Genomic DNA, 23594 nt, shown 5'->3' with positions numbered 1-23594 from the left:
CAGACCATTGTATCCAGGATACAATGGATCATATTCAGAAACATAAAAAAAATGGTTTTGACCACAAATTATTTTCAGTTAAGTAATGAATGCATACAAATAATCATGGGACTTTTAGCACTTGTCAGGGACTCCCAACTATACATTTTTTGTAATTTGACCACTAAAATATGTGTTATGTTACCCATAAAGGTTATCTAATGTAAGGTGTGTATAATATTGTCATTGCCCAAGTAACCTTTGATTTTTCTTACATTTTTGGATAATATAATTTATACATTTGAGATGGCTTTTATTTCAAGGTACTTGAAATTGCACCCTTTCCACCCCTTTACCATATTTCAGTAAGCTCACTCTGCAAATTGAAATCTTGTTTTTGTAGTGTTTCACAAAACTAGAAGCACCTAATAGTTAAGGAATGCCCTCTCTCCACTCATTGGTTGGTGGTAGCTTTACTGTTATCATTATCCTTTATATAGAGCCAACATATGTAAAGCTTTACAGAGAATGTTTAATTAATCACTACAGTCCCTGCACCTGGTGATGCATAGAATCTAAATTCTCAACCACACAGAGACGGGCTACATTTGGACTGTGGGAATAAACCACAGCATCCAGAGAGAAGCCACACAAACATGGGGCGACTATAGGAACAACACACAGGTTGTAATGAACTGGTCAGAATGGAACCCACTGCCCCAAAGCCATGAGGCAGCAACATTAACCACTGTGCCACCAACTCCTCTGCATATGCCTGTTGTTGAATACCTAAGCTCTTGTTACGATTTAAATGCCTTAGTCAGTATTTGCACAGGCTTACCTAGGGCGCGGAGTCTAACGGCCTTCCGGTCTTCACCAAGAACCACCGCAAGGTAGTGTGGTCTTTGCTGCCGAAGAACCGCAGGTTGCGGCCCCCAGGTTAGCCTACTGACGTAAGGGAGAAGGTTCTAAGTGATGGGTAGTCAGACAGCCAATATGACAAAGCGATGCAAGTACAGGCACTAACCGTGAATTCCAGGGTTTGAAGGTCTGGAGCAGTAACCGGTAGATGCACGGAGTCAATGAGTGCGTAGCAGGAGATGGGTCCAGGAACACAGCCGGGTCGGTACACAGGAGATATCAGGTATACGGTGCCAGGGGGAAATCCAGAGAGTAGTTGATAACACAGCCGGGTCGGTACACAGGAGATATCAGGTATACGGTGCCAGAGGGAAATCCAGAGAGTAGTTGATAATACAGCCGGGTCGGTACACAGGGAAGACAGTCCAATACGTGGTGCCAGGAATAAGCCAAAGAATAGTCAGGTCACAGCCAGGTTGGTACACAGGAGTAGGAGGAATAGGGGAGTACACAGGGAGCAGGTTCACAGGAGTCAGGAACACAGGAACTGCTAGCCAGGAACAGGAAACACATTGCTCTGACACAGGCAGCGTGTCAGAGCAGAGAAGATATAGCTATTTGAATTCCCCGCCCAGAAGTCACATTACTAGCTGCTGGAAGAACCCGGAAGTGCGGGGGCGCCATCGGGAGAAGCGCTGAACAGAGCGGATACAGCTGCCAGACCACGCTGACAGCGCAGCGGAACGGGGATCAGGTAAGATCATAACAGCTCTTTAGTGGTGCTGTGTAGCTTGATTTGTGCAAATACTCCTAGGGGTATACTTACTAAACTGCGGGTTTGAAAAAGTGGAGATGTTGCCTATAGCAGCCAATCAGATTCTAGCTGTCATTTTGTAAAATGTACTAAATAAATAACTAGAATCTGATTGGATGCTATAGGCAACATCTCCACTTTTTCAAACCCGCAGTTTAGTAAATATACCCCTAGGAGTATTTGCACAAATCAAACTACACAGCACCACTAAAGAGCTTTTAAGCTGCACTTTGGAAATGAGGCTCACTGTCATCATGGCCGTAGCTGTTATTTCTCAATCTCCTGTCTCCACTGCCACTTTCTTTCCCAAACACTCTCACCCTCCCTTGTCCTGTGAATAAGAAACAAGTTGCTGTGATTTCCATATATGGCAAATTGAAGTGTAATGTGTCTTTTCCCTGACGGAGAGACTTGCAGTGCCAGACAATATATCCCCTAGAAAAACTTGTAGAACAGCTTAAATACCCATGCATTTGTAATGTTTATTAAGCTCTTGAAACAATACTTTTCACAATAGATTTACAATCAGTCAAAAAATATATATTTGTGCGAATTTAGCATTTTAAATAACAGTGATACGCAGTACCCATCTATATGTTCTCACACAGCTTTCACGCCATGTATCTGTTAACCAGTTCACAGTGGAGAGGATAACAGATGAAAGTGCTTCATGCACTAAGTGAAAGGGAACAATGTTCTCTTTTCCAACAATTAGTTATGATTTACCATTTATTGTGTATTTTACAGGGTACAAAGTAATGGCAAAATCCATATATTCAGCTGACCAACTGCATGGAGGTTGTGACATCAGTCAATCAATTTATCAGTAGTACAGAGAGATCTTCAAAATGGGTTTTGGCATATGCGGCAGGAAAGCATACACTGTATCTTGCCTGGAACAAGCGTTTGAAATATTCCCATTTCTCACTGATCCCTTCTTGATCCCAGTTACAATTACTTAAACCACATTGATGGATCCCCCTGCAGGGAATCTCACTGTGTACTTTATCTGATAATGTCAATATCATGGATATGTAAACAGCTGTTCAGTCACACGGAGATTATACAAAGGTTTTTATCATAAATGTTTGCTAACAGACTGCAGTTGGACCCTATGTGGCAATTTGAATAAAAAAAACACTGTGGATTTAGAAAAACAAATGAATATTCTTAAGTTGTTCAGCACAAGAAATAAAGTTTCTTCTGGTACGCCATTTGTTTTTCTTTACTTCAGCCATTTGGGCACTTCCACCTATAAAAAAAGACATTGTGTAAAGCTTATGTTTGTTTGATTTACTCTCTGTGTGCTACACAATTAATCTGTAGTCTCATAGCAATGGAGGGTTTTGATCAATCTTTCTGTGCCCTTCTATTCAAAGGGGTCTTTCACACAGGTAATCTAATTCTTTCTGAGTGGATATTATATAAAATTGGAATACTGCATAAAGATCATAACTTGCCTGTGGGATTATGTATGGCCCTGTCCCATGTGTATGTGTTTCATCATCACATAACCTGGCGTGTATGGACAAAGCTTAATTATACAGAAAGCAATCATCTCCCTACTGAATTTTGTTTTTTGCTCCATATACATTGTGATATATACATATATTAGCTTGTTGTCATGCTAAATCTTCTTGCATTTTAATATATCTAATAACGCTAACCTCTTCTATTTTATATAAGAGAAGGCAAACATATGTCACAACCGCTTTCCTAGAATTAAACCATGTATGGGTATGGGTGTGTGTTTCGGTTCCTGGCCTACTAGTTTATCTTTATTCTGGGAGTGCAGACAGTAAGTTCTTTACGGGGTAATGCCCTTGTTCAATGACACTCAAGGGAGACCAAGGAACCCTTCGCCCCTTACTCTCAACCCAAGGCTCGAATAAAGAAAACACACAACACTTTGTAGCTAGCTTTAGAAACCACCATCACGTTTATTTCTAGAGTGGTTCCCCATGGTATCAAGTGCCTTGGAAAAGGCAATTGATATCAGTTTGCCTTGGAAAAAGCATAGCGAAACGTGCGTCGGTGATCTCGCTGGATGCACCTCTATCCAGAGCTTATAATAGAAGGATGCTTACTTAAGACTTAGAAGCTCCCTAAATCCAAAGTTAGTATGGAGTGACTAGGAGGTAGATAGCAATTCACTCCCCATATGTGGCACGCATGATGGGCAGCCTTTATACAAGAACAGTCGCCATTAGGAATTCATACAGGAAACTAGAAACTTGTTTAAGAGCAGCAAATCCAAGTCAGATTAAGGGTTTATGTTTATTATTTTAGTGGAGGAAGTGCTCCATTAAAGTATTTGGTCACCGCTGTCTGTATACATAGACGAGAGCAAGATAGATATTTGGGCTTATTATCTATCCTTTTGTAGGGTGTGGTGAAAGGCATGAGAGCTATAAATCTATTATTTAACCCTACCCCGCCCCATTGGACTATGATTGGTGCAAGATAAGTGAAGGTTAAACTTCATAAGAACTGTATGAAACAATAGAATCAAGTACAGGCATTTACCCTTCAGTAATTTAGGAGTTATATAGTAAGTGCATCCAACCATTTTAATATTTTCACCTTTTGTTTATTCACGAGCACTAATATATTTCACTATTTTTATTTATGATCGTATTTTAATTAAGTCAATAAAGGTTATATTTTATTTTATTTATTCTTATGACGACCGCTTAACAAATAAGAATTTCTGATTGAGAACTCCTGGGAGATTATGGGGCGTATTCAATTGTTAGCGTTAACGCTAACAAAGGAGCGCTCGAAAAATCATAGCGTTAATACGGTAATTACTCGCGGAATTTCAGCTCGCTGCTCCCTGAGCTGCGAGCTGAAATTCCGCGAGTAAACTACCGTATTAACGCTTTTTGCGCGCAATATCACCGTATAAACGGTAATATTTTTCAAGTGCTCGTTTTTCAGCGTTAACGTTCACAATTGAATACGCCCCTATGTGTACCTATTCCGCAAACAAACCTCTGGGGGTAAATGTATCAAGCTGAGAGTTTTCCAGCGGGTTTGAAACACCAATCAGATTCTAGCTATCATTTATTTAGTATATTCTACAAAATGATAGCTAGAATCTGGTTGCTATAGGCAACATCTCCACTTTTCAATCCCAACAGAAAACTCTCAGCTTGATACATTTACGCCCTGGTCTTTTTTATGTACCTGTATCAATTGCATCAGATCTCTGCCACCTATACATATTAAAACTGTGCCCTACCCAAGCCACCATTCACCTCACCATAGCCCACAGGGCTAAAAGGCCCTAATGAAATCTGGAGCTGTGTGAGACTGCGGAGAGTGGTAGGATAGGTGTAAGCAGTGGGGCCAATCCGAAGCTTTGGCTCCAGTTGGTCTTTGTGCACATATGCCAACATTGTAGCCATTTTAAAGTGGTGAACATAAATGTTTTTCACTCTAGTGGTGCAGTTTTTATTATGATGGAAGAGCTAATAGCTACTCCATCAAAGAAGGTGGACAATTTTGGAAAGGCTCTGGATACATGTCAAGTCATTATGGGTTACATTTGTGAATACCAATGCAGGCATAATGTAACTAATATTATGGGCAAATGCAGGATTTTCATAATATAGGGCATTTTGCAAGAAATTGAAATGGGGCCAGTAGCAAGCAGTGCTTTATATCCCAGTGGTTAATGGAGTAGGGATTATAGTGCAACATAAACAGTATGTGTAATGTATAGGGGAGATTATAGGTATATATATCCCCAACTCCTGCACTTGCTTGTTGATTGTCTACGTTACTTATAAGTATGTTCATAGAGCCAACATAAAAAACAAGTAGCTTGGAAAGGACAAAATACTGGGTATGTTTGAACGTTTTTTTTTAGGTTTTACATATTAATCCGCCATATATACAGTTATGTATATGGTAAAAAAAATGAATAGTAAAAAGGTGACTTGCAAGATATACGAGTGTTTATAAATGTTTCCTACATCACGCTACCCTTTAGAAAAAAAATATGGTTCCGTTCTTCTGTGTAAACATTCGCTCTGTGTCTCTTTCCAAAGTTTTCACAGTTATTAAGCTTTACACAGTATGATCTGTTCTAGAAGCATGGGCCTATATTATGAACCTTACCTTTTTAAGCTGTTTCATATTACTGGACCTAATGGATTCCAGCAGCTGATCTCTGGAGTTTTTCTCTGCAGGGCCTGTCTTCTCTACTATCCTTCGTTGAGAAGCAGGGGACAAAGAATTCCTAATATTCTCATTAAAAAGGGGTGGTGCCAGAGGAGCCATTGGTGGAGGTGGAGGGGGTGGGATCGGTACGCCTCCTTTTTTTGGGATGCCCTTTTGAGAGCTGTTGGTGACTGGCTTTGACAATGATTTTGGGGGGTTCTTTGGAGGAGGAATGACTTTGGGCACTTCCAAGCAGTTCTTCTTGTTCTCTGCATCCTTTAATGCTTTCTGCTCTGCCATTCTGCGCTGCCTCTGCTTATCCATGTTGCGACTCAGCAAATTGGTGACAGTCATGCGGGGCCCAGCAAGCTCAAAGTGATAGCCAAGCTTTAATATTGTAGTGTTCTCTTTCAACATTTTTGCTATTTCCATCTCGGTTTTCCCCCCACATATATGGCGCTGGTTGTGGAAACGGAGTTCTGTCAATGTATCATTGTGCTGCAGAGCTCTGAAGATGGCTAATATACCTTTGCCTGTGATGTGGTTGGAGTCCAAATTAATGCTAATTATGGTCTTGTTGGACTTCAACATTGCAGAAATGGCCAAAGCAATATGGTCATCTGCTCGAGTGTTAGCCAAGGAAAAGGTCTTAACCACTGTATTGAACTCTAGGGCCTCAGTAAAACTCATTAGTGTCTCAATGGTAATGCAGTCTGAATTGTTCAGGTTCAGTTCTGTCATTCCTGCTTCGTTATTTTTCACTTTCTCTATGAGTTCATCGAAGATGCTCATAGACTCATCTTCTTTGTTTTCCTCTGCTTGGTTCTTAGCTCCATTTTCAGCTTTTAGTGGCTCTATTGTCTCTGATTTATCTTGCGTAGTTGATTGTTTTTCCGGTGGTATTTTTTTATTGGCTTGGGCACTCTCTAATTTATCTTTCTCAGTTGATTGTTTTTCCTGTGGTATTTTTTTATTGGCTTGGGTACTCTCTGATTTTTTCTCTGAGGACTTGTCTGAAATGATTTTCTTGTCCAGTTTATTTTCAGCTTGTACCTCTGCTACTGCCTCCTTTTCTATTTTTTCAAGTACTTTCTTCTCTTTTTTCTCTTCAGTATTTACCTTTTCTGCTTTTTCCTTTCCTGTTTGTTTAGTACTCTTCTCTTCAACAAGTTTTTTAGGTGGAGTTCTCTCTAACTTCTCCTTATCCAATGCACTACTGTTTTTTTCTTGCCTGAATCTCTCCCTCATTTTGCTAACTCGTTCATCTTTTGGTTTGTCTGTGTCTTTTTTTCCCTGTGTTTTGGTGTCTTTTGCATCCTCCAGTTTTTTTGTTGACGATGGATCTGGCGTACGAACCTCTTTTGCGTTTTCTTCCATTTTTTTCTCTTCCTTTGCCTTTTCTGAAGATTTTCCACTCTACAAAAAATAAAAGAAAATGTGTCAGGCTTGTATATATTTCTTCTGCTTATTACAGAGGTTTTTTTTTTTTTCAATATTAGGTTTTTTTAAAATTTTTACAATTTACATAGCATAAATAAAACAAACTAAAAAAAAGGGAAAAAGAGGAGGAGGGAAGGAAAGGTGTTAGGGGAGGAAAGTACAAGTATACTTGAAATGTTCCAATAATTACGACCTGTACAATGATTATCTATTCAGATTACAGATACTGTCCTAACCTTACTACTGCGGAGAAGACACTGGTGAGTTTACCGAAACTTGGGGGCCTGAGTGTTGGCTTATATAATCATTCCAAATAAACCATATCATGTGTGGTGAGGCTGAGGCAGAAGAATATGGGACACCGAGTGTTTCCATGTCACAGCTTAGTTGAGTATTGGCTACTACCTTGGCTATGTGGGGAAGAGAAGGAGACCTCCAAGCTTGAGCAATCACTGCCCTAGTTGATATAAATATATGGCCAACAACATATCGCTCTCCATAGTATAACTGCGAGGGGAAGAAGTGTAGAAGTGCCACCTCAGGGGAGAAGGGAATTGGAGTCTTAATAACCTGGGCAACCAAAGCAAATACTTCAATCCACAGACTATTGGCAACAGGGCACCTCCAGAATATATGCATAATATCTCCTGTCCCCCCACAATTCCTCCAGCAAGCCCTAGAGTGTGTCAGCCACATCTTGTGAAGCCTATCAGGGATCAGATATAGTCTATGGAGTAATTTATAAAATATCTCAGAATGATTCAAACACCTAGACATTTTATACGCGTTACCAAAGATATGGTCCCATTGGTTCTCATCTAGTACAAGACCGAGATCTCTCTCCCAAGCCCTTTGAGAAGATAACTTCAGCGGCTCACTCCCAGAAGTAAGAATCGTATACCAAAAAGAAATGGCCGCCCTGTTTGCGCCTGTGGTTAATCTAGCATAGATGTGTGAGGGAGGCTGTTGCAAAGGTAGTTGTTGGGATCGGAAAGACGTTACTCAATGGCAAACCTGTAAATATTTATAAAACTCTTGGTTCGCTAAATGGAACTGGTCCCGTAGTATGGTTTGATCCGAGAACAATGATCTAACAGTGGTAACCCCTTTAGCAAACCATATATTGATGTTAAGGTCTGAGGTGAGCTTTGCCAGAGCTAAGGTAGAAAGGTTGGAAGTAGGGCGAGTCATAATTTCGGTAGATTTCAAGGCCCTATTCCACACCAGTAACGCATCTTTTAGGGAGTTCAGATGAGAGTGGACGCCACGGTTTAGGTATCCATAGGAGATCCTGTAATGGAAAAGCCTGAACTAAATCTCTTTCTATATCTACCCATGGTTTATGCACAATTGGGAGAGACCAATCACGAAGTAGTGTGAGTATGGCTGCCTCCTGATATTTAGCTAAATCGGGAAGGGCTAAACCACCCATTCTTTTAGCTCGAGTCGTAACTGTATGGGAAAGCTTTGGAGGCTTCTCCCTCCACACATAGGAAGTCATAACCTGACGAAGTTTATCCATATAACACTTAGGTAAGATAAGGGGAATTGTACAAAACAAATACATTAATTTGGGGAGCATTGACATTTTGAAAGCAGCAATTCTGTCAAGCCAGGATATCTCACCACGGAGCACTAAGGGCCTCTATGGCATCCGGGTCTAATGATGGAAGATTAAGCTTACTCAGAAAACCATCAATAAGCAATTTAGTCGGCTGTGGGGTACTAGAGGATTCCGACAAATTATATAATTTGGAATAACATTTCGCAAAGGTATCGGCAATAGCCTTAGGATTTAATATTCTTGTGCCATTTTCCTCTATCAAGTATTTAATGCGATTTTGGACTCTTTTCCCCCTTAGTTTCCTCGCAAGCATTCTACCTGCTCTATTACCAGAGATATAAAATTTTTGGCGCAATCTGCTCATTGCATGTTGTGTGCTTGAGAGAAGGAGCTTTTGAAGTTCGGATTTAATTTGGGCAATACGTGCCTTGAGATCAGCAGAAGGGTGTACCTTGTTAACAGACTCAACAGAAGAAAGCTCCATCTCCAACTTCATCTAAAGATATAGGGAAGCGCGTTTAAGTCTCGCTCCCGTCTGGATAGCCGTACCCCTCAAAACTGCTTTAAGAGTACACCAAAAATTGGAGACCGAGTTTGTTGCAAGATATGTATTCAAAGACTCCCTAAGTGACTCTCTGGCCTCTAAAGTAGTAAGTAAATAAGGGGCCAGATGCCAAGAACCCAGTGCCATCGATGATCTAGGAAATCGCCAGCCCCAAACTACTGGAGCATGGTCGGGCCATGTAATCGGAAGAATTTAAATTGACTTCGTGATTTGAAGCGCCCACTTATCCGTGAGAATTAAATCAATGCGTGAATAAGAGTTATGAACTAGAGAATAATAGGTATAATCTCTCTCTAACGGGTTTTGAGTTCTCCAAACATCATAAAGCCCAAACTCCGCCAGCAATCTAGAGAAGGCAGCAGAAGGGCCTGTCTCACTGCCTACTATATGAGAAGTGGGAGCAGATGATCTATCTAACTTGGGGTCAGCCACTATATTAAAATCTCCCATAAGAATGAGAGTGCCTCTTTTGCATTTGTCAAATTCACGGAAGGTAGCTCTGAGGAAGGGAACTTGGCAGGAATTAGGTGCGTATATAGAGGCTATAGTAACTAAGTGGCCATCAAGAGATCCTATTACTATAATATAACGCCCATTGCTGTCAACAACACTGGTGTGGAGAGTAAAATTAACTTTAGCACTAAACAATAGGGCTACGCCGTTCTTTTTAAACGAGGCATTAGCTGTATAACATAGAGGAAATCTTTGGCTAAAAAATGGGTCTCCTGGACAGCCACAACATCAGCTCTTTGTTTAGGGGAATTCAACCCTTTCACATTCAATGACAAATATTTAACCATTTATGCAAACCGACAAAAAGAAGAACATAGCAGAAACATTTATGGCAATAAATGACAAAAATGTACTTTTCAGAAGGTGGGAAGGGTAAAAGGGGTAGGAAAAAAGAAGGGGAGGGGGAAGGGTAGTAGGGATGGAAATATAAATAAAAATTAATAATAATAATAATAAAATGGAAAAAAACAACAGAAATAACCCCAAGTCTGAGGTTAAAGTAGTTGCCGGAAAGGGAGTTTACCGGCAAAATGAGTAAATGGGGGACATGGACCCAACCATATGATGTCCCCCCGTGCCATTAACTATAGAGAGTAAAAACCATCAAGAATTCAACAGTATAACAAATGCATAAACCAATAACAACATCAGTCCCGGGAGTGATAGAGCTCCAGTACAGAGAAACGAGTATGGAGAAGCAGTTTCTCTTACCAACGAAAGATAGATCTCATTCGGATTACAGTTTTTCCTGCTCCAACCACTCAATTCAAACTAACTCCCGCTCTAAAGGGTAACACCTAATACATAGAGAGCCTGTAAATAGAGTGTGAAACAATCAGCTTCAAAGGGTTGGGACCCAGCAGAGCGGAGGGTAATAAGCTACGGGAACAGAGAGAAAAACTTTCAACGTTCTCTCTCCACTTGGGCCCATTTTCTCGGTACCCTCACGCGAGGAGTTGAGGCGTTTGCCTGTAATTGAATCTCCCATGATGCCAGAAGTTGTGTCCCATCTTCAACTGAAGTTATACAAGTTGAATTATTTAGTTGGATGTTGAGCTTGACCGGGAAGCCCCATCTGTACTGGATCTGATTGTCTCGTAAGGCCTTAGTGATAGACTGAAAAAGGAGCATCTTTTAGCTACGGTAGCCGAAGAGAAGTCAGGAAAGATTTGCAGACCCTGGAGGATCTCTACAGCTGCTGGTGTTCTGGCCGCACGTAGGATCTGTTCCTTAATGTGGAAATAATGTAGACGCATGAGTGTGTCTCTAGGCGCAGAATCTAAGCCGAATCGCGGTTTCGGGAGTCTGTGGATTCGGTCTAAGAGCAAATCTTGTGCACAGGCTTCAAGGAGCAATTTTTGAAACAGCTCTTTAACAAAGTTTGGCAACTCAGCGTTGGATACTGAATCCGGGACACCTCTCAATTTAATATTGTTTCGGCGGGAACGATCTTCGCTATCTGCCATCTTATCTGCCATTGCCAATACTTGAGCTTCAAGTTTCTCATGAAAAGAAATGAGGTAATTATGTGACGCCACCAGTTCCTTCATCTTTTCCTCAACATGAGAGGTTCTGCAACCCAGAGCTGCCACTTGCGTATTAATTTCCCGCAGTGAGGAGTGCATCTCGGATACTAGCTCAGTCTTGAAGGTGGTGAGCATTTGCTGCAGAGTTCTGGCAGTGATCGGACCATCCAAGTCTACTTGTGAAGCTGAAGTAAAAGGAGACGGTGAGGCACTTACTGGTGACGGGATTTCCATCTCTTCCATAGCTCTATGCTTGGAGACAGCTCCAGACGATGAGGCCTTCTTAGAAGCCTTGATTTTCTTAGGGGCCATCTTGACCTATAGATGAGAATTGGCAGCTAAACGAGTCTCAGAAGGGTATCAAGTACTTGCGAGGGGTCGGAAAAACACAATGAAGATGGATCCCGTTACATCTCATTCAAATGAAGTATGTTGAATTTGGAATGATATAGGCATGGGTATAGAACATAACCAGCAATTAGGTACTTAACATCTCAGCGAATTGTGCCTTACACCACTTGGATACCAGTGGGCAGGAGTAACCGTAGAGCTGCGTGCTGTGTAGATCTTTATAGCATAGCCTAGGTGGACTGCAACATCTGCGCCTTTCAATACAATAGGGCGCAATGTAATATGCAGAGCGTTCCACAGGATTCATCCCAGTGTTATGTGGCAATACTTTATATATCTTCCACTTCCTGCTTGCTCAATCCCTTTGATCCTGTTTGGTGTTAAGCCAAAGATCTGACAGAAACATGCAGTGGGCTTTGAGTATGATAACTTGATATTAATAACAATTCACCACAAGATGTCTCCACAATAACACTGTATCTCTCCAGACAATAGAAAGGAATGACAGGCAGCTCAGTTAAGCACACATATGAATAGAAATATGAATATGCCCCAGGACTTCACGTATTTAGGGGAATTCTCAGTGCTGCACATAAAAAGCCACCAAAGACTCAATGCTGGAGTCTATTTACTTCTGGAGGGCTACTTTGCTCATCTCCTCCACAACAACAGGGCAGACACACCTTCCACACCTCGGGTCCCCAGCTGTCAACAGGAGCAGGGGATCTCTCAGGCGCCGCACAGACAGCGACCAGCGTAGTGATGAGCGGCAGCCTGGTCAAAAGAGACCAGCAGTGTATTCCCAGAACGCAGCTCCCTGGGTCCGGCGACCAGAAGTGCACTGGCAAAAACCGGAAGTTGCCATTCACGGTCCACTTCGGGATTCTCAGGGCCCAGCCGGCACACCCGGACAGAAGGGGGATCCCACAGTAAGGCAGGTTACCAGGCAAGGCAGACCAGGAAGGAGGGGGCTGCGCTACAAGCACCCGCTCGGCAGCTAGGAGCAGAACTCCGGGGCAGGTAAATTCTGAGTGTAGAGTCACCGCAGTTCGGTCCAGTGCTGCCTACAGATTTCACAGAGGGCACCAGCCGCCAGCAAGCCACCAATGAGCCCCACAGATGTTGTTTTGGGGTCCCAAACGCGGGAGCTCAGTCTTGGCACAGCCACTCGAGATGGCGTCCAGGCCACGCCCCCCCTATTGCAGAGTTTTAATAGAAAATTCCAGGTCACGATTTAAAGAGCAAAAATCATAAACAGATAAATGAAACAGCAATGTGTTTTTCTTTTGTTAGAAACAATAGCCTCCATAAACAATATTATAAAATTACTTTATTTTTAAAAATATAAGAAAACATTTTATTAGTGTTTCCAGGGTTGTATCATATTATGGTATCTTAGAACCCTGTCAAAAACTGAGTACCCCAGTAGGCATTGTATTGTATTGCATTGCATTGTATTAGGCATAAGAGCAGTATCTCGGTATGGGGTATGCAGCATTGCCCCTATATTGAGCATACCTGGGGGTAAATGTATCAAGTTGAGAGTTTTCTGGTGGATTTGAAAAAACAATCAGATTCTAGCTATCATTTATTTAGTACATTCTACAAAATGATAGCTGATTGCTATAGGCAACATCTCCACTTTTCAAACCCGCTGGAAAACTCTCAGCTTCATACATTTACTCCCTGGAATCCAGGCTTAGTATGTATTCTAGCATTGTTGCCATATTGATTATACCAACAGTGTCCTTATAATAAGATTAATAAATAATAGTAAAATGTTTATTTGGCTAGATGGTCCTACACAAGCTGCTTCCAAGCAGTGGAATGAGATGAAGATGTGGTGGTGGTGGTGGAGATGTCACATGCTGGAAAACAGTGCACCTTGGCCTGAAATGAACGCAGTTGCTACCACTTTTCCATCAATAATAATCCTAGCTTACTTGCACGGAGTACTGATTGCATTGCCAACGGCTATGATTGCAGGCTCCAGGATGCCTGGGCAAGAACTTAGTTTGTCTTATGAGTAATCCATTGCAGATAAAAATAACTACTATTTTAGATTTAGCAGCTAAAGTACAAGTAACTACTATAATAACTCCTATGCATATCAGTTGGCAATACTAATGTTAAAATACACAAATGATTTATTAACAATGATACTGGGCAGCACGATGGCTAAGTGGTTAGCACTTCTGCCTCACAGCGCTGTAGTCATGAGTTCAATTCCCAACCATGACCTTATTTGTGTGGAGTTTGTATATTCTCCCCGTGTTTGCGTGGGTTTCCTCCGGGTGCTCCGGTTTCCTCCCACACTTAATTGGCTGCGATTAAAATTGACCCTAGTCTCTCTCTCTCTTTCTGTGTGTGTATGTTAGTGAATTTAGACTGTAAGCTTCAATGGGACAGGGACTGATGTGAATGAGTACTCTGTACAGCGCTGCGGAATCAGTGGCGCTATATAAATAAATGGTGATTATGATGATGATTGAAACACATACTACTGGTTATGTCAAAATGGTCGCAAACCTTAAATTATTCAGGCATCTTTTCAAATGTGAAATATATAAATTATAGCTAATGTTGCCTGACAAATCGTTTAAAACAAAATTGCATTTCTCTTACATACTGAATATATGCATACTGATAATTATTATTATTATTATTATTAATTTTTATTTATAGGGCGCCACAAAGTATCCGTAGCGCCGTACAAGGACAAACAATGGCACAGTACAAGGTGAAACAGCACAGTACAAGTAACAGTAAGCACTATAACTCTGGGGGCTCAGGCACAGCATGAAAGAGAGGGAGGGAGGGGAAAAGTGAGTACAGGCAGGTAACTATGGCCCAAGAGGGTGGGCACGGATGACAGGTTGAGAGTCACTGAGGGGAGCGGAGAGAAGCGAGAGGAGACAGGGCAGAGGGACTGAGAGGAGGTGAGCTGAGTAGCTGGAGAGCGCAGTTAAAAGTGATGGAAACAGAAGGTAGGAGAGCCCTGCTCAAAGGAGCGAACAATCTAAAGGGAGGGGAAGACAGACAGACACATGGATGAGACGGAGAGACGGGAGGAAGGGGGAGAAGGGAAGAAGGGATGAGAAAGAGAGGTAGCCGACCGGTGGGAGTTTAGACATGAGACTGGAAGGCTTTAAGGAAAAGGTGGGTTTTTAATGTTCGTTTGAAAGAGGACAGATTAAGGGAAATTCTGATGGAGCGGGGGAGCTTGTTCCAATGGAGGGGAGCGGCGCAGGAGAAGTCTTGGATACGTGCGTGAGAGGAGGTAATCAGAGGGGAAGAGAGGCGACGATCGTTGGACGATCGCAGTGAGCGGGAGGGAGTGTGAATAGAGATAAGATTAGAGATGTAGGGAGCAGTGGAGTTGGCGAGGGCCTTGTAAGTCAGAGTGAGGAGCTTGAAAAGGATTCTGTAGGGGAAGGGGAGCCAGTGAAGGGCTTGGTAGAGTGGGGATACAGAGGTGGAACGGCGAGAGAGGAAAATAAGCCTAGCAGCTGCGTTAAGTACAGATCTAAGGGGAGCGAGATGAGAGAGGGGGAGGCCGATAAGGAGAAGGTTGCAGTAGTCCAAGCGGGAGATAATCAGAGAGTGGACGAGAGATTTGGTGGCATCCTGGGAGAGGAAGGGTCGAATGCGGGCAATGTTGCGAAGCTGGAAATGGCAGGATTTGGCGAGAGAGTGAATGTGAGGGGCAAAGGAGAGAGAGGAGTCGAGGATGACACCTAGGCAGCGGAGTTGGGGAACAGGGGAGATAGATGAGTTGTCAACAGTGATGGAGAGGTCAGAGGGGAAGGAGGTACTAGAGGGAGGAAAGACAATGAGTTCAGTTTTAGCAAGATTGAGTTTAAGAAATCTAGAGGACATCCAGGAGGAGATGGCAGAGAGACATGCGGATACCCTGGAAAGAAGGGAGGGAGAGAGATCAGGAGAGGAAAGATAGAGTTGAGTGTCATCAGCATAAAGGTGGTACTTGAGGCCGAAGGAGCTGATGAGTGCACCCAGAGAAGAGGTGTATAGTGAGAATAGTAAGGGTCCAAGGACAGAGCCCTGAGGGACCCCGACTGGAAGGGAGGAAGAAGGGGAGAGAGAATCAGTGGTGGAAACAGAGAAGGAACGGTCGGCAAGGTAAGAGGTGAACCAGGAGAGGATGGTACCGGAGAGGCCAATGGACTGAAGGGTGTGAAGCAGGAGGGGGTGGTCAACGGTGTCAAAGGTCGCTGAGGGGTCGAGGAGGATCATACAGTATGTATCTGAACTACCATGAGTGGCCTGGCAATGGTGGTTGGAGAGCAATTGTACCAAAGCTGCTTTCTTTTTAAGTATGGAGTCTGGCACTAAGATTAGGGTAGGGCCTTCTCTAGTCCTGCACTTTGGGCACAGTAACAATATCTGCCTGCTGTGTGCAAGAAGTACACAGACCAGAGTAAATAGAGCATCATCATCATCAGCTACTTATATAGTGCTACTAATTCCGCAGCGCTGTACAGAGAACTCATTCACATCAGTCTTTAAGATTGAAGTCTAGAAAGACGACAGAGAACAGGGGTGATTGTTTTAGGAGATAACATACCCAAAAGACAGGTTTTCTGTGTAATTATTTATGTAGTTGCTCAGTTCTAGTTATATCACAAATGTACCCATTTTAGATAGAGTAGTTATGGGGGAGGAAGGTTCCCTAAAGAAGCCTGGCTGAAGTAAGTTTCTCCTGGCAACCAGTGAAAGTTATGATCAGAAAGTCAACCATATACTACACCTAGTGGAAGCTGAGTCTGCGAAAGTAAGGCAACAAAGTACAAATTGGCACACTCAGTAAATTGACATTCATATTATAAATAATTTTTTTTCTGCCCTTAAAGATGGAAATGTCCTTTAAAAAAAATGTACATTGATAGCACAGCGTTTCCATATTTTTTTTCTTTATCCTGCCATCTATCTCACATAAACAGACATGGCAACATGACTCAATTCATCATAAGCTGATCCATATTTCCCACTTAGGGCTATGAGGTTTACAATGTGGATGGGCAATGGACAATTCAATGTGGATGTACAATGAGCTGTGCAACAAGGAGTATAGTGAACAGAGCAATGGGATGGGCAATGTGCTGTGCATTATGGCCGAGCAATATAAATAGGTAAGGAATGTGGACCCTCAATGAAAAATTCATGTGGGCACAGTGCTGGTTTAAACATGTAGGAACACAGCTGGTTTAAGCCATGTAGGGAATACTCCTGGTATAATGTAAAAGGCATACCTAAGAGATTGCATGAGGACCTTATTCTCTAGTTACAGTTAGTCTGAGATGAAAATCATGCTGAAAACAGTTACAATTATACAACTAAGTCAGGACATTAATGAAATTATCCAGTTGTTGAGATGCATTCATGAAAGACAACCCTATTTTTTTGCATATTAGACAACAATAGTTGTTTTCATATAATTTACAGAACATAAGATATATAAAATTGCATGTACTGTCTTTAGTTCCATAAGAATGACATGTTCATTTCTACACATTAATACAAGGTATATTACAAAAACATAAACTTACTAATATGTCTTTTTGCCTTTTCACTGTCACTATTGCTATTAATTATCTCTGAAGATGTTGTTTGAGAAATGATGAAATGCTTATGTCAGCACCAGCAGCCTTAGACATCACTGCTTCCAAATCTCAGCAGTCCACTGATTCCTGGCCTTCCCAATCAGAATTCTTAAGAGAATCCAGCTGGGCTCAGCCTCAGGCTAGAGATGACATAACATCTTTCTCAGGTGTTACCACTAACCTCCAGTACTGATGACACAATCAACCAGCCACTATAAGAACCTGCGTGTTGCACTCCTCAGTGCTGAGTATCACTTGTGTCCAACATAGATATTCCCAATCCAGGATAATACTAGTAAGTATAGCGGCTATTCTTGTTTCTTCAACTCTTGTATTCAGTCTCCTGGACAACAGTATACCCATACCTGCATTTCTATCTGTGGTATTTTCGGCAGAGTCCTCATACCAGCTAAGTACTCTGCTGCTGAACTACACTGGGCTGCGACCTAGGTCCTCACTGAGCAAATTACATATCATCTTGTGGAGATACCTGGTGAAGTCCGATGAGGATCTTAGAATCTATGCCATTGTATTTGGTTGTGTCAATACCACCTGCTAGTTATTGTCATCTATGTATGTGTACTCCACTACACTTGTCAACACCTTTGTGTACCTTATTGAACGCTATGTTCTGTTCAAACATTGCCAACACATCTGTGTACATCATTACACGCTGTTCAATCAGTGTCAACACCTTTGTGTACCTTAGTACACACTATGCGCTGCCCAGGAAGAGCCTACAAACTATGTGTAATCTACTGCACGTTACCAGACCTGCACACTTTGTGTACTCAACTATACCCACAGCATTTTGCCTATAGAATCAAACACCTCGTATTTCGGAGGGACAACCTCTCTTTGTATCGTATCCATACATCTTCCAGTGAGTTCCTTCATGGATACAAAATCCCAGGTTCTCACAGCATAAGGACTTAGTGCCATAGGACAAATTATCTATTACTATGCCACAAAAGTGGGACTTCAACTAAGTTCCTAATAATTTTTCATCTGCAATTTTAACTGTAAAGACGAGAGCTTTTCAGCAGAATCTAAGGAGGCAGAGTACAAACTACAAGTATATCTTCACTAAGCCTCCTTTCTCTCTGGTTCCTCTGGATTTAAATTTTATAAGAAATATTGAACATCAAACAAGAGACTCCATATCTCAGGCTGGGTCGGATGTTCCTATTTAAGTTTTTAAGCATCGGGGCTGATTTATTAATTTTTCTGGTGGCTATATTCCAGATAAAAGATCAGAGAATCATCGGGCCTGATTCATCAAGGCATGCATACTAAGCGCAATGTGGTTTTAAAACGCTCATAAATTGGGTATAGGTACGTTCAAATTCAACGCAGAATGGATGTGAAGATACGTGCGGTGATGAATACAGGTTTAGGTATGCTGTGCTCTACTAGATGAGACACTGCAGAATATGTCCATTACCTATTGTCATGGTTACATACAGGAGTACAGCTAGGAGCCACGAATATGGTGAAAACACTCTGTTTATTTGCAGAAAAGTATAAATAGCAGGTAATCAAGAGTTCTAGTAAATACCAGGTGAAAGCTGATGCAGGAAGTAATATGAATTTTCAGAAACCAGCAGGTACACAGCTAATGCAGGGAAGCAGGTGGTATGAACAGATTCCAAGCAGCATGTAACCAGAAGTATATCAGAAGGCTGGAACAACAGGAAACAACAGGATGTGACAACAATAACCAGCCCTGAATGCTGGGAGAGACAGGTATAAATGGAACACACCCAAGTGCATGAGATAATGAGTGAGCAGTGTTAACTCCTAAGGTACTAGGAGCACAACAGGCACAATAGCAGCACCTCTGGTGATCAGAGGTACTGCTGCTAACAAATAAAATGAACACAAATGATAAAGTCTGATAGTCCAGGAGGCAGGGGCGGACCCAGACATTTGCCCTACCCGGGGCGATTTTAGGGGTGGGGGGGATTTAGGCCACGCCCCCTTTCTGTGTTCTAAGGCTGCTGGCGGCTGCACAGTATGTGCAGGTCCGTTCAGCAGTGAAAGTGTGCTGTCCCGCTGCTCTGATTGTGTTTAAAACACAATCAGAGCAGCCAGGCAGCATACTGTCACTGCTGAACGGACCTGCACAGTGTGCAGCTGTCAGCAGCAAGCCCCTGGTAGGGGGGGCGATCGCCTCGATCGCTCCCCCTGGATCCGCCACTGCCAGGAGGCAGGAGTTGCCAGGCTAAGCAGTATGCTACAGGCAGATCGTGACACCTATGTATAATATAATATAAAGTCACAAGATGATGCCCAGAGCTTGGATCAGATGCTGCTGCGTGTGCTCGAGATTGGCACGTCCTTACTGTACACTGACTACAGGCAAACGGGTGTAGTACCAATTAACGGTACTGACTACCCAGACAGAAGAGAGGACGACATGAGGCCGATTGAGTACTACACCGACCTGTAAAAAAAAACTACTTACCGGAATCAAGATTATTTCACATCACGATTCGGTCTTTTGCAGACTGGAGATAATGACGTCATCAGACTCAGCAACTTTTTTTTAAGCGGCGCTGGATGGGCCCACCTGTCATTTATGTCCTGTAAGTATTATGTTAGGAGTTAGGAGTGTTAGGGGTATTAGGGTTAGGAGTTAGGGTTAACCCTAACCCTAATCCTAACCCTAACCCTAACCTTAACCCCTAACATAGTATTCAATCGGCCTTTTCATGTCGTTCTCTCCTCTGACGGGGTAGTCAGTACTGTGAAACTGACTACCACCGAGGCAAACGCCTCTTCCCTGCCTTGTTCCCTCTCTGAAATCATAGGTTGTGGTAAGTGTCTTTTGCTCTTGAAGATGAATTGAACATTACTGCATTTTGTGGCATATGAGATGGTTCTGGGCATGCGCAGAGTGATTTTGCAGATTGTATGCACAAAATCACTGTTTATGTTCCTTGATGAGTCAGGCCCATTGTAAAGAAATATGTATCGATTTTTAGGTTTTAGGTTTATTTTTTATTTCTTTTTAAGTGTGAATATTAAAATTGTTGATACTGTTGCTAAGGATTCACAAAGACAATTTATGTTATTTATTTTATTAGTCATTTTTCTTTTTGCCTCAAACACTAGTGCTGTTTTATTTGGTTTTGTTTTTTGGTTTGGATAACTCCAGTTTATGATGGTGGGACATCAGCTGGAAGGTGATAGAAAAAAAATGTGTGAGGACAAATTAGGTCATACGATTGTGTGAGACTCTATTGGGAAGGTATGGAGAAAACGAAAGACAGAAGCAAATCATGTAGGCCAGGAGAATGTAGAATTTTTAGGATGAGAGTGTGGTCGACTATGTCAAAACCTACTAAAAGGCCAGGAATTTAAGCAAGGAGTACCTTTGGATTTGGCAGTAGACTGGTCATTTGTCAGTTTAATGAGGCTAGTTTCAGTGGAGAGCTGGGAACAGCAACTAGAAGAAAAAGTGGATTATATACAAGTCTTTCTAACAATTTTGTGATTAAGGGGAGCAATGATATGGGTTGCAGATACCAAGACAGGTGCTGTCAAGTGAAATATTCTTTAGAATTGGCAATATTAGAGCACTGTGTAGATAGTTGAAAAGAATTGTAGTTTAGAGGAGAGTTAACAAGATAGGGAGTAGATGTTGGAGTATATAAAACTAGCAGCAGTAAAGAATTGGTGGCAAGTCTAGTTTGTGCAGACTTCTGAGAGAACACTTCTATTGTGTCCAAGTATGACAGAGGGTGTATCCAACACTAAGGAAACCAGAAAACCAGGTGAAGAAGTCAACCAGGAAACATGTGATAAGGCCAGAAGGACATAGATAACTGCTAGGCAAAGGAGGGAAAGAAGAGAGAGAGTGGTGGAGCACAACTTGGTATGTGCAGTCTGGAGACAGGAGGACAACAACTCTGCCTCCATGACATCCAGTAATTCTAGGTGTGTGACTGCAATATCAGGAACAATAAGAAAGTGCAGCAGGAGAAGCTGTGATAAGCTCAGAAAGACAGGTTTTGGTAATAGTGAAAAGATTGAGGAGTTATATATAAAGCAGCTATGAATAGTGGTGAAATTGGATGAGACTAAATTGTCTAAATTGATTTCTTAATGAAATAGTTTGAAAAACACAGTAGAGAAACTTTATTTAGCACAACTGATAAGCACCACAAAACATCAAGGTGTTGCACCATTGTGTGTGGATGGTCTGCCATATGCATATCAAAGTTCATGTCTGCTCTCAGGAAACTAGTGATGGACTAGTGATGGAGGAGAGGACAAATCTCCAGAGATATGCTATGCAAAAGTGTAAATATAACATCAGAGTTCAACCTCCTACCCACTTAAGTACCACCTAATGTACAAAACATTGTTTGGAGTGTACTTGAAAATATGCCTATCTGCTGATGTGCAACATAGAGTGACAATACTAGTTCCATTAAACGTATGAGACAAAATCTAAAAACTACCAGCTCAGAGCTGGTGCAAACTCATGTCCTTTCTCCACTCATTTATCTAATTTAAATACACTATGCAACAGAAACATTTGTTTGCGCACTGCTCAATAAACCTAGGAGAACCAGTGTGCCCTACTCCTTACTTTACAAGGAAAACCCTTACTCCACCCACATTCTTCCCTTAGCCTGTGTAAAACTGCAGTTATCTGCAAACAGCGCCATTTTGCTTGGTAAACCCATATGTCTTGGTGGAATTCCAGACACACTTATGCAAATGGAAGCATGTTCCAAAGCCATGTACAGTGGACATTTTCAGCAGGATAACACAGGTCTGTGGATATCATAACATATGTCCAACTCAGTGACCAGTAAAGACAATAGCAATGATAGATTTTAAACAAAGAGGTTAACAAATGATGCAAATATACCCAGAAATGAACTTGCAGGTGACAATAATCCCATGTGTGGAGAAAGGGGAGAATTTTACTCATAGACTTAGAGGTATTCCAGCTCTAGCAAAGTCTCCTTGAGACATATTCATAAAGGAAATTGCATACAGTATCTGTACACTATTAACTTTGCAATTGACTGTGAGTTGTCTATTTAGAGCATTAAAACACTCTTGTATTCCTGACATTAATACACCTAACAACACTAGATTGTTTTAATGTATGAGAGCAACACTTACTTCAGGTGATGGTTGTGACTGAGCCAGTCTCTTGCTCTCCCTCTCTGCCTCCCTCTGACTGGACGCCCTCTCAGTCTGGTCCCTGCGCAGCCCTGCAGACACCCCGGCGTCCGGGTCCCCAGCGTCCAGCTCCTTCTGCAGCTGTTCCATCTCCTCTGGGGATAACGTGGACAACAAATTATCGATGTCTGGGTCTTCGCTCACCTGACGCCGGTACTTTGCCACCCTGGACATGATTGTGGGTGCAAAAGAGACTCGCGCACCAAAAATCAGATACCAAATTTGAAAGAAAGAGGCTGACGGATTGATAACTGATGGACTCAAGTATGGGAGATATAGAGAAAAGGTGAACGCAGAAGATAAGACAGGCTGGTGCACTCTCCGAGATGCGAGAAAAATAAAATGACAGTTCTGCCGAGGAATTCCCCAAAACTTTCAGTTCAATTAAAATTTATATTAAATAACACAATCCGATTATAAAAAAAATAAGGTCGTTTACAGAATGAAATAGAACGTACGATTGTAGGACAGCTCTCTTTGTGAAACACAATGGAACTTCTTTGGAATGTTGAAATAATCCTCCAAAGTAATGTTATACAACAATGAATACCCTCAGGTGTGTGCATGAGCCCTAACAAGAGGATATTGTGTTATTCCAATTATCATCTAATGTCTTGTCCACCCCTTTCTCCTTTGGAACTCCCCCCCCCCCCTCTCCCCTCTAAAGGGCTCAGATTCAAGACATTCTTGTGAATGTTCCACTCATGCCCAAATTTAGAGAGAGGATACATCGCTTTTTATGGAAATCAGTGAGGTTTGAGAGTCAGAAAAACTGAGACATGTGACTAAGCTAAGTATTTATGTATACAGATAACAGATGCGTACATATGATGGGTTGGTCCTGCACTAATGTACACGATTTATGTACGTATTATTATGAAGGTTCACTACGCTAATATACAGTTAATAAAGCTGAGGGAAAACAACGGACTACATATTAAGCCTGAGGACCCATGTGGACTACTTAAGTACACTCATTTATTTGTAA

The 23594-nt window shown here is 41.9% G+C and overlaps 1 protein-coding gene across 1 annotated transcript; it reads right to left on the bottom strand.

Annotated features, from left to right (window-relative positions):
- Nucleotides 1-2116: 2116 nt before the first annotated feature.
- On the bottom strand, nt 2117-23210 carry LMOD1 (leiomodin 1). The gene is made up of 3 exons (XM_075195578.1): nt 22547-23210; nt 5780-7237; nt 2117-2906 (listed from the first exon to the last, which is right to left on the bottom strand). Exons 1-3 carry the CDS (start codon nt 22778-22780, stop codon nt 2880-2882), a joined length of 1719 nt encoding a protein of 572 aa, XP_075051679.1. The 5' UTR covers nt 22781-23210; the 3' UTR covers nt 2117-2879.
- Between the last annotated feature and the right edge of the window lie 384 nt (nt 23211-23594).

The sequence above is a fragment of the Mixophyes fleayi genome, chromosome 2, assembly GCF_038048845.1.
Source record: "Mixophyes fleayi isolate aMixFle1 chromosome 2, aMixFle1.hap1, whole genome shotgun sequence".
NCBI lineage: Eukaryota > Metazoa > Chordata > Amphibia > Anura > Limnodynastidae > Mixophyes > Mixophyes fleayi.
The sequence above is the reverse complement of the archived record's forward strand: the minus strand, read 5'-3'. Positions and strand labels throughout refer to the sequence as shown.